Below are 15364 nucleotides of genomic sequence, written 5' to 3' on the forward strand. Positions count from 1 at the left end.
TTGATCATGCATGTCAGAACTGCAATTGTTACGCTGCTGCAGTTTCAGCTTTTGCAACTTCAGCGAAATTATGTGTGAAGTTTTAAATTATATTGAGGCGCTTTAAAATATAAGTTGTAACTAGTTAACAAATATTAAAAAGATCACCTATTAATTCTAAATCGATTTTATAGAGAACTCACGTTAAATCTGGATTGCTTTCAAATGTCCCAATTGAATACGGTAGATTTCTAAAGAATAAAAATATCGGTAGCTCATATTGATTGATTCGTGAAGACGTCGTTGAATTCGAGTTTAAGTAGCAGGGGGATTTCGGTAATAAGCTGGAACGGTTTTGGGGAAGAACATCTGACGGACTCCTTCTGCCTTAATTATTGGCATGATGATTCCGGATGCACTCTGACAGTAGATAAAATAGGTTTTTGCAGTTAGATTAAAAGGAGTTTTCCGACTAATTTTCCAGATGAAAGAACAAAGAATACACAAATTTTGCTACTTACAGAAATTAATCGAAGTCCAATCCATATCTGTTTAGGTGACCGAAATGGTAGCAGTAATCGGCCGACACCATATATTGCAACAGCAAAGAAATGGAGAACCAGGGTCAAGGGCCGAGGATTTAACCCGAAAGCAGAGAGATTGGTCATTCCGAGAATTGACCTCCAAGACTAAGATAATCGAAGCAGGCTTGGCGCATTTCCTTCCTCGCTGGATCAGGTGATGCGCAAAAAACCTTATAAAGAGTTCCTGCAAGCGTATTTATAGTGGACGCCACAGGCTGCAAATTAAAAGATGAAGATAGTTAGAATAACATATTCGTGATTTTTGTGTGGGAAAAAAAATAGGTGGTTGCCTCAATTCAGTGAATCGATGTAATAAACCACATTACTTTTCGCAAGGTATAAAAGGATTCAAGGTATTTGCAAAGGCTGGATGCGTCATTCAGATCATGCAAAGCCCTAAGAAGATTTCAAAGCACTACTATATCAGATAATGGAACAGTCATGCCACCCCCTGTTAGAGGATGGCGCATGTTGAATGCATCTCCCATCAGTAGGGCTCCGGGAGTAGGATGGGGAGCTGCTAGGATGCTTGATGCTGCCTTTGTCCACTGCAGCTATGAATGCGTCATGAAGTTCATGAGGAACCTGCATTCAATTTTCCCTTATCATTATCCAACACTATGAACTGAGAATGCGAAATAAATTCCTGCTCCCGTTGAATTTGTAGAACCTCTATATATAGGTACCTGTGGAGCGATCATCGTCCTCAAATACTTAGCCATTTCACCATTGGAAATAGACGGAACTTTCTGACCAGGAACATCAACTAGACAGCGGATTTTTGTACTACTTATTGGATAGAACAGAACTGGCGAAGGTTCTCCCAGTATGACATGGCCATGATTTGCACAAGGAAGTTCGCAATTCTCCAAAACTAGGCCTACGAAACAAGAGGGCACATCTACCTATAAACAAAGCATCGTAATCAGGAATACACTAAGCAAACGTTAACATTTAACCGAGAGAAGGTGAAACTCTCGAAATGAATAATATCAAAATGTTAATTCCTGGTATGAAAGGCTGATACTTCTTATATATAGGTACCAAGAGATAAACCAAATTTTATTTAACTCTGGAAACTAAATCATGTGTTTAAGCTTAATAAGTTGTATTATCACCTTAGGATTACAAAGAGAACGACGCAGTTTGAAAAACAGCCATCACAAACAATGGTAAAGGGTGCACAAACTGATAATTCTTGACTATCCTTGGTTTTGTACTGCACGCCTTTAATTACCCCCTTCTCTTCGAGTAGGGAAGTAACTGTTCCTTGCTCCAGTCTTACACTGTTAAATGAAAAAATAATTAAGTGAATAAATAAATATGTATGTACGTGTGTGCGAACAAGAAAGTACCTTCAGTTCAAGTATAGAATGGTAGGTCTATTTTCAATCGTTAAATATAATATTTGAATTATATTAGCTTATAATAGTGACCACTTATAGCTATATAGCTGTCTGGATAATTGGAACATAGGGAGATAACCTGATTGCATACATAACTTCAAACCTAAGTAACATGATTAGAATATCAAGCCAAGTCAGATCAAATGGCATTGATGAGAGAGTTTGAAAAATCAGGTAAAATGATGTGCTACTCAAAAACTAAATCCTGTGTAGTAGGCAGGTGCGGCACCGTAGCAACTCAATTTTTATAAGAAAACCAAGAACTGCAAAGTAAAGGAAGAAACCAAATACTTGAGAAGAGAGACAGCCTTTTTTTCTCATCCTCTGAATAAAACGTCCATTGTGAAAGCTTCTGCCGGCAACATCTGAGTGAAACTTTTCCAACGGATAAGAGAGTCTTATGTGTTTCCCATCCTTGAAAAGAGCATAACCAAACACTTGTTGAGCATCAATTCCACACAATCTGCAGTGATAGGGAATCAGTGGTCATTCTACACTTTGCACAAACCATAGTTAAAATGACCAAACAAATGTGTATTATTTCTAGCACTCGCGATTAGTCACAGTAGGACTATTATATGCCGAATGTCCATAAAGTTCAGTTAGCATTACCTTCAAGTCCTAGCTCAATTAACTTGAGATAACCTTCAGGCTATAGCAACTCTCCAACAATTCTGTCTGGTGCACTCAAATCTCTTTCAATGACAAGTACTTGACGCCCATCCTATGATAATTATGCTATCAAAAGTTAATTGTGAATCTGTTTGAGAAAACAGTACTTAAAAAGGCCCAAAAAAAATTCTGCATTCATACTGATCAAACGCCACAGCGCAAAAATTACTAGAAAAAGGTATTATGTTCATACATTCAGTCTCTCTTCCATTATAGGTTCCTTCTTATCTTCCTCTTCATTTTTTATCAAATTATTTATCGTATTTACCAGCTCTCTCTCTTTGGCATCTTTTTCTTTAATACCAAGCCAAAAAAACCCATGAAAAAGGACACGGAGAAGGATAGAACCAGCTGGACCGCATAACTCCTAGTCCTGAATTACATATTGCTATACCATTTAAAAACTACAATCAACCAATATAAACAACATCACCAAGCATAAATAAAGAATCTCTGTCAATAAAAGTGAAAATTTCTGGCCATACGTTTAAATTGGACGCAGGATAAATTAATACTAAATAATCCGTTTTTTCTGTCTGTAAATATCTCTAAAATCGAACTGTTTATTCATGGAGGTATTGTAAAATTATGCTGTACCGTGGTCTTAAAGTTAAAAACCAACAAAATCTTCAAAACATGTACCTCACTGCTTGTCCTTGGATATTTTATTTAAAATAAATAGATTAAAAAAAATTAAGTACCTAAAGTCTTGTTCATCCGAAATCAGACTATCACATCTTCAGCTGCTTAGAAGAAAAAACAAAATCGAAGTCGAGAGTGTTCGACTTTCAAAGTCATCAGGTGCAGATCGATCCCCTACCAACGGATTAGCGTAGTGTTTCTTCAACACACGTGTGATCGATAAAATCAGATACTTCAAATCGCCCAAGCAATTAGGAAAGCAATATTCGTAACATTTTTTTTTTCTGAAATCTCACAAGAAAAAAGTACTCTAGAGCAACTTCCTACAATCACTATTCCTTCCTCTAATAATCTCTGTCTCTATAGCGCTATAACTACATGCAAGCGAAGCTTACTCTAATGCGCATCCTTACTGCCAACAACCAATCGAACAATCATTATTAAAGAAACAACAACGCATTTTTCGTCCGGTTTTGGACAAAACACAAGAGTAAGACAAACAAAGAAGAAACGGGTATCGAAATAGAAATACATTAAAGGAGACATCAAATTCAAAATACCTTGCCGAGAGTGTAAGCCAGAGCGGAGCCGGCGACACCAGCTCCAACAATTACGACATCAACTTCGCCGTCGCGCTTCGACGATCTGCATTCTCCGACGACAGTGGTAATGTTTTCGGCGCACATAGCGGCATCGGTCTCCAACTAAGCGCAACATTTCTTCCCCGCGAAAACGAAATCGCGAATCGAAAACGCGCTCAGCGCGACGCATATGATCCATCCAAACACGTAGGTGTCCAACATTTGGAGGAACCTCACAGAGACGACGGGTGCGGTGTTCTCGCTCTAGCTTCTCTCTGTAACTCGCTGGCCGTAACGAGGATTTCGAGAAAAAACTTGTTTGCGTGCGTTACTTAAGAGAAGCGAGAGAAGTTTCAGGAAGGAACGAGACTTTCATACGTAGACAGGGTGGTGGCCATGGCATGGATCCTCTAGCTGTAACTGAAGAAGAAAATTCGAAAAAAACATGTTTTCACATTAATTTGCATCCCTTTGGTATTAGCACGGGACATAGCACACGCAAGTCTTACCACCACTGTTTTTTTTCCTTTTTCTGCTTTTTAAATTTTCAATTTTCTATATAGCATATAAAAAATTAGGATAAATTATCAGTTCACTCAATATATGTGAAGTGTGGTGAATTTAATCTAACCAATTCATTTTCTCTATAAGCTATAATTAAAAATTAATTTTATGATAATTTTTACATTAAATTGTAAAATTTAAAAATTGATTCGTACTTTTATGTGTTACGAGACTCAATCATAGTTTTAATTTTTTTTCTAAAGAAATAATTAATAATGACTGGTATATATTTAATAATCTAGTTTAAACAAAATTACTTAATTTATAAAATTAGTTAAATTGACTTAAAAGTTATTGATTTCATAAAATAATACACACACACACATATATATATATATATATATATATATATATATATATATATATATATATAAATTATTTTTAAGTATTGTCTAAATTTAAATATAAGAGTACTTTAAAGATAACAAAAACTGAATTAATTAATTTAATTATGATTCATTTATGTGAACATAATTTGCTTTCTTCATTTAATATTTTTAATAAGAATGCTTTTATTTATATATATATATATATATATATATATATATATATATATATATGGAAGATTATTAATAATCAAGAATAGTTAATATAAAGAAGTTTATAAATTATCATTACAATTATCCAAAAATATAATTATAACTTAAAATTTATACACTACATACATTGGACTAACAATATGTACAATTGAATTATAAGTTTTTTAAATGATAACTAAAGTGAACAATAACTAAACTATTTATATATCAGGACTTTCACTATTAAGCACATGCTTCACATAAACCTTATCCTCTGTTCACACCAATCAAGTATCATTTAAAAGGATAGATTAGCAACATACAAACAATACAAAAGGATAAATTAACTTATCAAAGAATTAATCATGCCGCCAAACAAGTTAGAACATCACAATTTAATCTCGTATTAAGCAAAATTTAAACATATCAATAAGATCTAGACTTGACAATCCGGATACATGTATTGATATATTATACTATAGCGGGTCATGCCCTTGTAGTGGTGAAACAACTTGTCCACCCAAGTTACTACATAAGGTTAGTCTGTCCACCACCTTTGATCAAAAGAATATCAAACCATAGACTATGACCTTCTGCTACTCTTCACCATATAACTCATTGTTCTCTGCTTAAGATTGGATAGTTATTAGAGCATTAGGATAACCCTTAAAACAGAGACTCTATATCAATACATACACTACTTGAAACAACTAACAAGAACTTCACATTGGAATTCTCTTCACACCTACATAACCATATACATAACCTTGCTTATAATTCATGTTATAAATCAATTAATACTTCAGGAAAGCATTAAAGTATTAAGACTACTTAAATTCAATAAGGATTAAAAGAAAACAAAAACCAAGACAGCACATAAAACACCTAGCCAACACCCCTTTCGTTGATTTATTTTTTGGATAATTGATTATTGCATTTGATAATCAATTATTCTACTTAAATTTTATGCAAAAATGACATTTTGACTGAAATAATCGACTACCAAATAAGATAATCGATTATTTCAGAGAGTTTTGAAGAAATGATGAAATTCTGACTAGAATAATCAATTATCAAGTGAGATAATAGATTATTCTTGTCAATCTTTTACAACAACCTGAATTTTTTTTATTTGGTTGCACCTAAGACCAAAATGACATCATAAGCTGTAGAATTGATTCAAAAACAAGTTTATAACTTAAATTGGATATCAGTTTGGTTATTTGGTCATGAAACAAGATTCAACTGATTAACTTACAACTCAAAACTCATGTATGAGTTTTCTCATGCTTTCAACCAGATTCCTAGTGCACCAAGTAGCCAACTAAGTCCAAAATGACCTCAAAGCAAACACCAAAAATTTGATTTAAAAGTCTAACCATTCTTCTAAACTTTCACCTATCAAAATCCTATTTTCTTGGCTAAAACTGACCACTTCACTAATCTATTACCAGACCAAAAACTCAATCAACTAATAACTTTATTAAAATAGCTACTCATGAATAAAAATTCATCAAAACTCAACCAAAAACCTATAAACCTACAACTTAAGTTTTTCCTTACATCATAGTACAATTCAGGAACCAATTAATCCACTAGACAACACTTATCACCTAAAATTCACCAAGAAACATAAATCAGCAAGCATATTATCATATCAATTACCAAATTTCCATTTGTAGTAACTAGTGCGCATAATTAATAATTCATTAATTAAACATCAATTTTATTACATTTTAAACATGAACACAAACTTATATTCTCTAAAAATAATTTAAAAGATATTGGTTAGCTTCCTTTACCTTTTAAGATCTCACACAACTTCTAAAGGATAAAACAACCGTCTTACAGGCCAAACGATTTTATCGACTCCTACAAAACAACGAATCATGATCAAGGTTCCTAAAAGAACCATTAATCAACAATGATCTGAAAAGAAAGGTTGAATAACACATGTGAATAAACTAAAATTGCACGTGACTCAAAACAACCAAACGAAGGAAAATGAGTAAAAATTTACTTACTCTTTTATAAGAATTGATCGGTTAGAAATGGAAGTCTTGCTGTCGTGATCGTTTAAATACTCTATAATCGTCAAATAAATAACTTAATAAGAAGAAAACTTAGAGAAAAGATAGATGAGACGTAAGAGATAAAATTTAGAGAGATAATAAATATCTTAAGTAACAAGACTCCTTTATAAACTTTTTATTTAAACCTTTGATTCTTAATATTAAAATAACAAGATATCATTATTTAAAACAAGTTATCAACTCACTAAATTCTGTTTTCCTAGATCCTTACATACCATAACATTTTTAATTATTATTTTTCAACAATTTAGTATATTTTTTCATTTTCTTCTATATTAATTTCTTGTATTTATCATCAAATTTATGCTTTCTTTCTATTTAGTTCACTATCTTTTGTGATAAATTTTAATCATCTTCTTTTATAAATATTTTTCTTTTTAATAATCACATTCAATTTATAAAATTTAATACACGCTTATAGTGAATAATCTACTAAAACAGTATTTGTCTCTTTTTTCAAATTCTTATGGAACTATTATATATGTTATTTATGATAAAAATCCAAAACAAAATAGCGCGCAAGGCCTCACAAGATGAGTATAGTATATTAATTTTTAATTATGGCCTATGATTTATTTATCATTCTTAATTTTATTTTATTTAATCTCTTAATTAATTTTACTGATTACATTTGTGACCTATAATTTATTAATTATAATTCGTTTCATGTTTAAAATTTGAAATTCATTTTAGTAGAACAATTGCAGTGGACATTGCGATTGGATTGGAACTATGCACAATATTTCTCAATCATTATCCAAACAGCGTTGATACACTAAAATAGAATGTAAAAGTAGAGAAACCAGTAAGTACCAAAGTAGTTTTTTGTTGCTGTAAAAGTAACCCATTTTGAACTTCAAACAAGAGATATTGAAAGCTCACTACATTCATGGTTTTCACTAAGTTAACAAAATTACAATATTCAATGAATCATTTACATCAATTTACGTAAAAATGTTAAAAGAAGATTTTGAGCATCAAGAAACTGTAAAAGAGAAACAAGATGTCAAAAATAACCTTTTGATTGTAAAATTTATTTTGAAGAGATCTTGAATTTAAAAAATAAAATCCAAGATTTGATTGTTAAAAAATTACTGTGAAGAGATATTCAATTTAAAAATAAATTTTTAACAAATATTTAAAATGAATTAAAAAGAAATTTTAAAAGAGTTATAATTTAAATAAAATTGCTGTGTACTTGTTTGAAAAACTAAAATTGAAAATAAAATGGATAGAAAAAAACATTGAGATTTTAATTTGAGAAATAAATGAAACTGGATGAAAAGATTTTCAATTTTTAAATAAATGGAAAGAAAATTTGATCAGTGAAAAAATTAAATTTAATTCGATTCACCACTAGATTAAAGATTTAATTAATTACAATTTTTTAATAAAGTATAATAAAATTTTCAATTTAAATTTAAATAAAATTCACTCTAAATACAATTTAAAAATTAAACTTCAAATATAATTCAAAAATAAAAAATTATAAAACAATCTACTATGTAGCATTAAATTATTAATTTTATTTATTTATCTATAATATTAAAATTTTAAATAAATAAATTTATAACATAAAATAATTTTAAATTTAAAAATAAGTTAACGAGTCAATCCAATTTATCATAAATTTATATATTTACGTTATTTATAGGATATGTGGAATATTTAATAATATAATATAATATTTAATTGTGATTGAATGTGTTAAAAATATTCCGTTACATGTTAATCCAATATTTGAGATATAATAAAATAATTATACAATAATAACCAAGAACAGATATCCAAAAAAAAAGTAATTGAGTTACCATTTAATGTACAAACCTCATCTTCTATTTCAACACTTTAATGCATGTTGCATATTATGAGAGGAGATTTTGGCAACATTATTCATTTATAAGTAAAATATATTACACAACAACGAAATTTATAATCATCATATATTATTTTTAAGGGTTACATTTTCATTATTTTATTTAACATTATTTTAATGTTTGAGACGAAACAAATTATTTTTTTAATTTTTAATTAGTCTTGTCTTTTTAATATTTATTACAAAGTACAGAAATTAGAAATATTTTACTAAAATAAAAAAACAGTATTTTTCAGACAGTAAATCTTAAACCTTGAAAATAAACAAAAGAGTAAATTATACATTTGTTATAGAAAAAAAATTATTTAATATATTTGTATTAATACGAAGAGGAACAAATGGCATTCATTGATAACTTGATACTTTTCTAAACTCAGAGAGACAATAATAATACGGATTTTAAGCATTTCGTCTATAATTATTCGTAAAAGAATTATTCTTTTAGTTTCATTTGTTTCTTTTATAATTTCCAATTTTGTTATCTTAAATTTAAAATTTTTAAATAATGTCAAATTTTTAAGTAATATCTCAATTTTTTACTAATAACATAAAAATAATATATTAAATTTTATATTAGTATAAGCATTAATATGTAGAATAATAAAATTATTATAATAATCAAATTTTAACTCAATAAAAAAAATCATGTTTTCTCTAAGATATTATAAATTATAATTATTTTCTCAAAGTTATACATAATGCTAAACCTTTTTAGTTTTTAAAATAAATATTTATCTCCATATTTTAATGAAAAACATTCCCACTTCCTATTATTTATAAATAAAGAAGCATTTTCTTTCATTGTCTATTAATATATATTATCTACATATTATTTACATTTCTTATGTAGTGAAACTTATTTCTTTTATTTTATTCATAACAACTATTTTTTAAAATATTGATTTTTTACATTTTAGAAATTTTACTAAACTTTAGTTCGTATAAAATTTGTAAAAAGTATGATTTTATTGAAAAAATATAATATTTATCATAATACGGGGGATGAGTAATATTTTTTGAAAGATATATCCTATCAAAGCTCATGAAAGCTGGTGGCATGACCAAGGAGCCAGTGGATTTAGTTTTTAAATTTATGCAACAAACATAGGAAATGTGATGTGTATCAAATGGCCACGCGTCTTGGTGAGGACGTGTGGAACACTGCCCCCAACTCATAGTTACAAATGTCTCATTTTGGTGTTTGGGATTTGTGTTCCAGAGGAAAATCAGGACCTGGTCAGCTCTACAAATGAACGGGACGGCTACGATCTCTCTACCACCAACCAAAACCTAAAAATTATTCTCTGAAAACCTGAAATCATCACTGGAATATAAAAATCAACATACTTTCAAAGAAAAAACATTATATTAACCCACCATAATTAATTATTAATTGTAAAAAAATAAAACCAAAGACACCTTTTGGCTTTTTTGACGCGTTGGTTTGCGCTTGGCGGTTAATAATTCAGCTTATCGGCATCTCGCTTGACTTAAAATAATAATAATAATAATATTTCAGTTAAAAAAATTTACCGGTAAGAGACAAAATTAAATGATTAATCACCACTTCAGAAAATCCTCACGCGCTAGGGAGTAGTAAGAGAGAGAGAGAGGAAGAGATGAAGCTTTCAATTTGGTCATGCAAAGGATAACTCCGTAACTTTAAATCTTTACCTACCTCTGTAAAATATATATATATATTTTTTGTTTCTAAAATTGCATATTTTCTGAAAGAGATTGCATGGGAAGGTTTTAGTTGTGTGGTTGTTGTGAATGTTTATTGAAAATTAAAAGGAGTGGGTGGTTTAATGAAGTAAAATAAGCAGGTGTTGGAAAAATTGTTCCACTTTTATCAATTGTCTCCATAAGCATCACCTGTAAGAGATTATAACGCAGGATGATTGCTCTCTTGCTATATTTAAATGGATAGTTGAAGTTTTGTTTTTTTTTACTGTGGAAAGAAGCATGTTTGCCCTGGTTGAAGACTTTGAGGGGCGAAGGTGCTTTCTGGGTAATATTTTTGTTGAATGGGTATTTCTTTTTCATTGAAAAAAGAAATATTCCCGGAATCAAACAGAAAAACGTGTTGAGCTGTTACCCTTTCTAATCCCACTTTCCATTTTCAAATTTCCATTTTCCAAAATCTCGCCTCCTCCCTCGTAGTTTTCTTTTAAGACACCGTTTGTTCTGATTTTTGTTGAAAGGGGCCTCTTCTGTACTACTCATCCAACCAAGTCACAGTTTTTTTTCTCTCTCTAAAACATTCACCGTATAAACTTTCTCCGAATGTCACAATGGCCTAGCGACGCCTCGCTCTGCTTTCTTCCTCCACGCGTCTGTCACCGTTAAGATTTCTCACTCCCATTTCGGTTCTTGACAATGAGATCAAACTCGTAGGAGTGTACAACTGCTACTCTTTTTCTCCTCCTTTAGATTTATCATTATTAGAAAAAAAAAAGGAAAAAAAGGGGAAAATAGAGAAAGGGGCATTGTTATATTTAACATAATTTCTGGTTATCGGTTGGTGAGATCAGATAAGAAAATGGCACCACCGTTGTTCAATTGGGGGGTGAAGGACACCCACAGGGGAACCCCTGTGGTGGTGAAGATGGAGAACCCAAATTGGTCGATGGTGGAACTGGAAGGTCCCGAAGAAGATGACTTAATGACACCGGCTTCTCCTACGGGTGTTTCACGAGACAAAGGAAAAGGAAGAGGCAAAAATGCGAAACAACTCACATGGGTTCTTCTCCTCAAAGCACACCGCGCCGCCGGCTGCCTGACCTCCCTGGCGCCGGCATTGTGGGGGCTCGTCTCCGCCGTTAAACGCCGCGTCGCCGCCGGAAAAACTGATGCCGACACCGACGGCGGCAGAGAGCTGGAGAACCCCACCGTGAAGACGCGTTTCTATTCTTGCATCAAGGTCTTTCTGTGGCTTTCCGTGTTTCTCTTGTTTTTCGAGGTTGCTGCGTACTTCAAAGGGTGGCATTTCGTTGCGGCGGGGATTCAGTTAGAGCACTTTCTGTGGGCACCCGCTTTTGGAGTCAAGGATTTCTTCGTTTGGCTCTACACGAGATGGGTTTTTTTTCGCGTGGAGTATCTCGCTCCTCCTCTGCAGTTTCTAACCAATGCGTGCATCGTGCTTTTCCTTATTCAGAGTGTGGATAGGCTTGTTCTGTGCTTGGGGTGTTTCTGGATCCGGTTTAAGAAGATCAAGCCTGTCCCCAAAAGTGGGGATGCAATTGTAGATCTTGAATCTGGAGAAAGCAAGGGTTTTTCTTTTTTCCCAATGGTTCTTGTGCAGATCCCCATGTGCAACGAGAAGGAGGTAATATAAAGCTTGAATGGGAAATTGTGGGAAAAATTATCGTTGCATTTTCTTGTCATTAAGTATTATTTAAGATTCGTTATTTCAATCTAGTTTATGTTTTTTTTTCTCTTGTCTGTGTGCATTTGTTTAGGTTTATCAGCAATCGATTGGTGCGGTGTGTAATTTGGATTGGCCGAAGGGGAAGTTGTTGATTCAGGTTTTGGATGATTCCGATGACCCAACGACGCAGTTGCTAATAAAAGAGGAGGTTCAGAAGTGGCAACAAGAGGGTGCCAACATTTTGTACCGGCATCGCGTGATTAGAGATGGGTACAAGGCCGGGAATTTGAAATCCGCTATGAATTGTAGCTACATTAACGACTATGAGTTTGTTGCAATCTTTGATGCAGATTTTCAGCCTACTCCAGATTTTCTGAAAAAAACAGTTATTCACTTTAAGGTCGGTAATTAGTTATTTGTTCATTGTCGTTTGTTATTTTGTAGTGTTGAGTTATAAAATATAGATATAAAACTGATATTTGCTTTTAATGTGATTGTCCTGTTGCTCGAAGGGCAATGAAACGGTAAATGTATTTGTTTGACATGATTGGTATGGGTGGTGCAGGACAATGATGAATTGGGGCTTGTTCAAGCAAGATGGTCCTTTGTGAACAAGGATGAGAACCTCCTAACGAGGTTGCAGAACATTAACCTGTCTTTTCATTTTGAAGTAGAGCAGCAAGTGAATGGGGTTTTCATTAATTTCTTTGGGTTCAATGGAACTGCTGGAGTTTGGAGGATAAAGGCTTTGGAGGAATCTGGTGGTTGGTTGGAGAGAACTACTGTTGAGGACATGGACATTGCCGTTCGAGCTCATCTTCATGGCTGGAAATTCATTTTCCTCAATGATGTTGAGGTTTGTCAGTTGCCATTCACATTGTATCATTTTAAGTATTGTTGGTTCAATAGTTTGTCTTTGCTAATAATTCATTCTCAAAATCATTCCATGTTGCTTCTTGTTAACGTTTGTAGTGCCAATGTGAGCTACCGGAATCTTACGAAGCTTACAGGAAACAGCAGCACAGATGGCATTCTGGGCCAATGCAGTTGTTCCGCCTTTGTTTGCCTGATATCATTCGGTCCAGGGTATGCATATGTATGTGTGTATGTGTGTTGTAATACTTTGGCAAATCTTTCTGTTGTTGTGGTTCTTATGTAGTGTTGTTGCGATTATGTTTTTGCAGATAAGTGTGTGGAAGAAATTCAACATGATATTTCTCTTCTTCCTTCTCAGAAAGCTGATCTTACCATTCTATTCGTTCACCTTGTTTTGTATAATTCTACCTATGACAATGTTCGTGCCGGAGGCTGAGCTTCCTGCGTGGGTAGTGTGTTACATCCCTGCTGCCATGTCCTTTCTCAACATTCTTCCGGCTCCGAAGGCGTTTCCCTTCATTGTCCCTTATCTCCTATTTGAGAACACCATGTCAGTTACCAAGTTCAATGCCATGATCTCAGGCCTGTTCCAGCTAGGTAGTGCATACGAGTGGGTGGTCACTAAGAAATCTGGTCGTTCTTCTGAAGGTGATTTGGCTTCATTGATTGAGAAAGGACCAAAGCTTCAAAGAGGGTCCTCGGCACCTGATCTTGAGGAAATAAAAGAGGAACTTAAAAGGCAGGAGGAGAAGACCTCTAAGAAGAAGAAAAAGCATAACAGAATATATATGAAGGAGCTTGCTTTGGCCTTTCTACTCCTAACAGCCTCAGCAAGGAGTCTCCTCTCAGCTCAAGGGATCCATTTCTACTTTTTGTTATTCCAGGGAATATCATTCCTCTTGGTTGGTCTTGACTTGATTGGTGAACAGGTGGACTGAAAAAAAAAACGAAAAAATTGACACGACTGTGTACTTTTTTACATGCACGAATTGTATGGACGGAAAAGCAAAAAGGTGGGAAAGAAGCCAAGGCCTTATGAAATTACCGAAGGCATGTATTTGGGGGCAACCGGAGAGTGTAGAGGACCCATAGTGCTGCTTTTTCTTGCTCATGCTCCTCCCTCCGGGCTCGTAAATCAAATCCACCCAATACGATATAATTGTGTTATATTATGGACCGAAAAGGGTTTAATTTGGAAATGGGTGCTGCTGTTGAGGCCAATTCAATGTGTAAGTTTAGCCTTGTTTCTTTTGTTATTTGATTCTTTTTTTGTAATTTTATGTGGATTCTTTTGTAAGAAAGTCTGTGGTTCAAACTTCAAACTTTAAACATCCATTTGGGACCTTTTCTATTTTTTCCATAAAAAAAAAAAAAGAAAATCCACAGCCATAGTCGTCCTGGTCACGTCTCCAGCGACTTCCTCCACCGCTTGCAATGCGGGAATGCAAATTTAATATTTAAATTTCGTTTTTGTCAACTTTCATGATGATAGAGAGCAAGTGGGTTTTGATTTCTGGGGCCCTTGGAATGTGATGCTCGTAGCAATTGAAGGTGGTCCTCCTCCCTCGCTTTAAAATTTGCCTATAGTTTGTTATTCTCACCGCTTTTGAACATTGAGCTGGAAAAATTACTAGATGTGCACCACACTGCTTTGGTGAAGAGTCTGTCTGTCCCATTTTGTGTTTGGTGAGCGCTGCTGCCCACTGCTCTGTCCTAAATTGAAGATTCCAACTTTTATTACAACTGTGCCGCTACAAAGGGATAATGCCCTTTTCGGCCCGAAACACTGTTCGATAAATGCAATCCGAAATAAAACCCGAACATGTACTTAGAAAAACAGGTAGCTTAGTACAGCGGCACGTGGATGCTTCGTTCGGTTCATTATAATGGTTAGGTTCTTCTCCAATATGGCTCCGCTATTCAAGTTTCTTCAAGAATTTGGCTCAATAGAATTCGCTTCTGTCGTGTCCTGTGTCAACTCTGGAGACCAAACCAGCTTTTTTCCACTATCATTAATAACCTCTAGTTTTTCTTTTTTTCGGTATAAACCAATTACCAATGGTTACTTCATAGATATCTGATAGTTCCAATTTACTTTCATGTCTTTTCTATTCATCAATTTAAATAGTTGCTTAATATGACAAGCAAAAATGTCAGTGCAGTCGAAGTTCGATTGACCCTCCAGCTGGATGTTCAGTATCTT

General features: G+C 33.4%; 1 protein-coding gene and 1 pseudogene across 2 annotated transcripts; one reads left to right on the top strand and one right to left on the bottom strand.

The window, feature by feature from the left end:
- Window positions 1-21: 21 nt before the first annotated feature.
- LOC124829744 (squalene monooxygenase SE1-like) lies at window positions 22-4313 on the bottom strand (annotated as a pseudogene). The gene is made up of 8 exons (XR_015784451.1): window positions 3844-4313; window positions 2582-2693; window positions 2261-2432; window positions 1682-1849; window positions 1250-1468; window positions 890-1148; window positions 501-778; window positions 22-399 (listed from the first exon to the last, which is right to left on the bottom strand). The product of XR_015784451.1 is annotated as a squalene monooxygenase SE1-like (transcript).
- Window positions 4314-10763: 6450 nt separating this feature from the next.
- CSLC12 (Cellulose-synthase-like C12) lies at window positions 10764-14515 on the top strand. The gene is made up of 5 exons (XM_047303295.2): window positions 10764-12243; window positions 12377-12685; window positions 12851-13141; window positions 13258-13371; window positions 13470-14515. Exons 1-5 carry the CDS (start codon window positions 11458-11460, stop codon window positions 14097-14099), a joined length of 2130 nt encoding a protein of 709 aa, XP_047159251.2. The 5' UTR covers window positions 10764-11457; the 3' UTR covers window positions 14100-14515.
- Window positions 14516-15364: the final 849 nt, after the last annotated feature.

Source organism: Vigna umbellata, chromosome 2, assembly GCF_029865625.1.
Source record: "Vigna umbellata cultivar VRB3 chromosome 2, Vumbellata_1.0, whole genome shotgun sequence".
NCBI lineage: Eukaryota > Viridiplantae > Streptophyta > Magnoliopsida > Fabales > Fabaceae > Vigna > Vigna umbellata.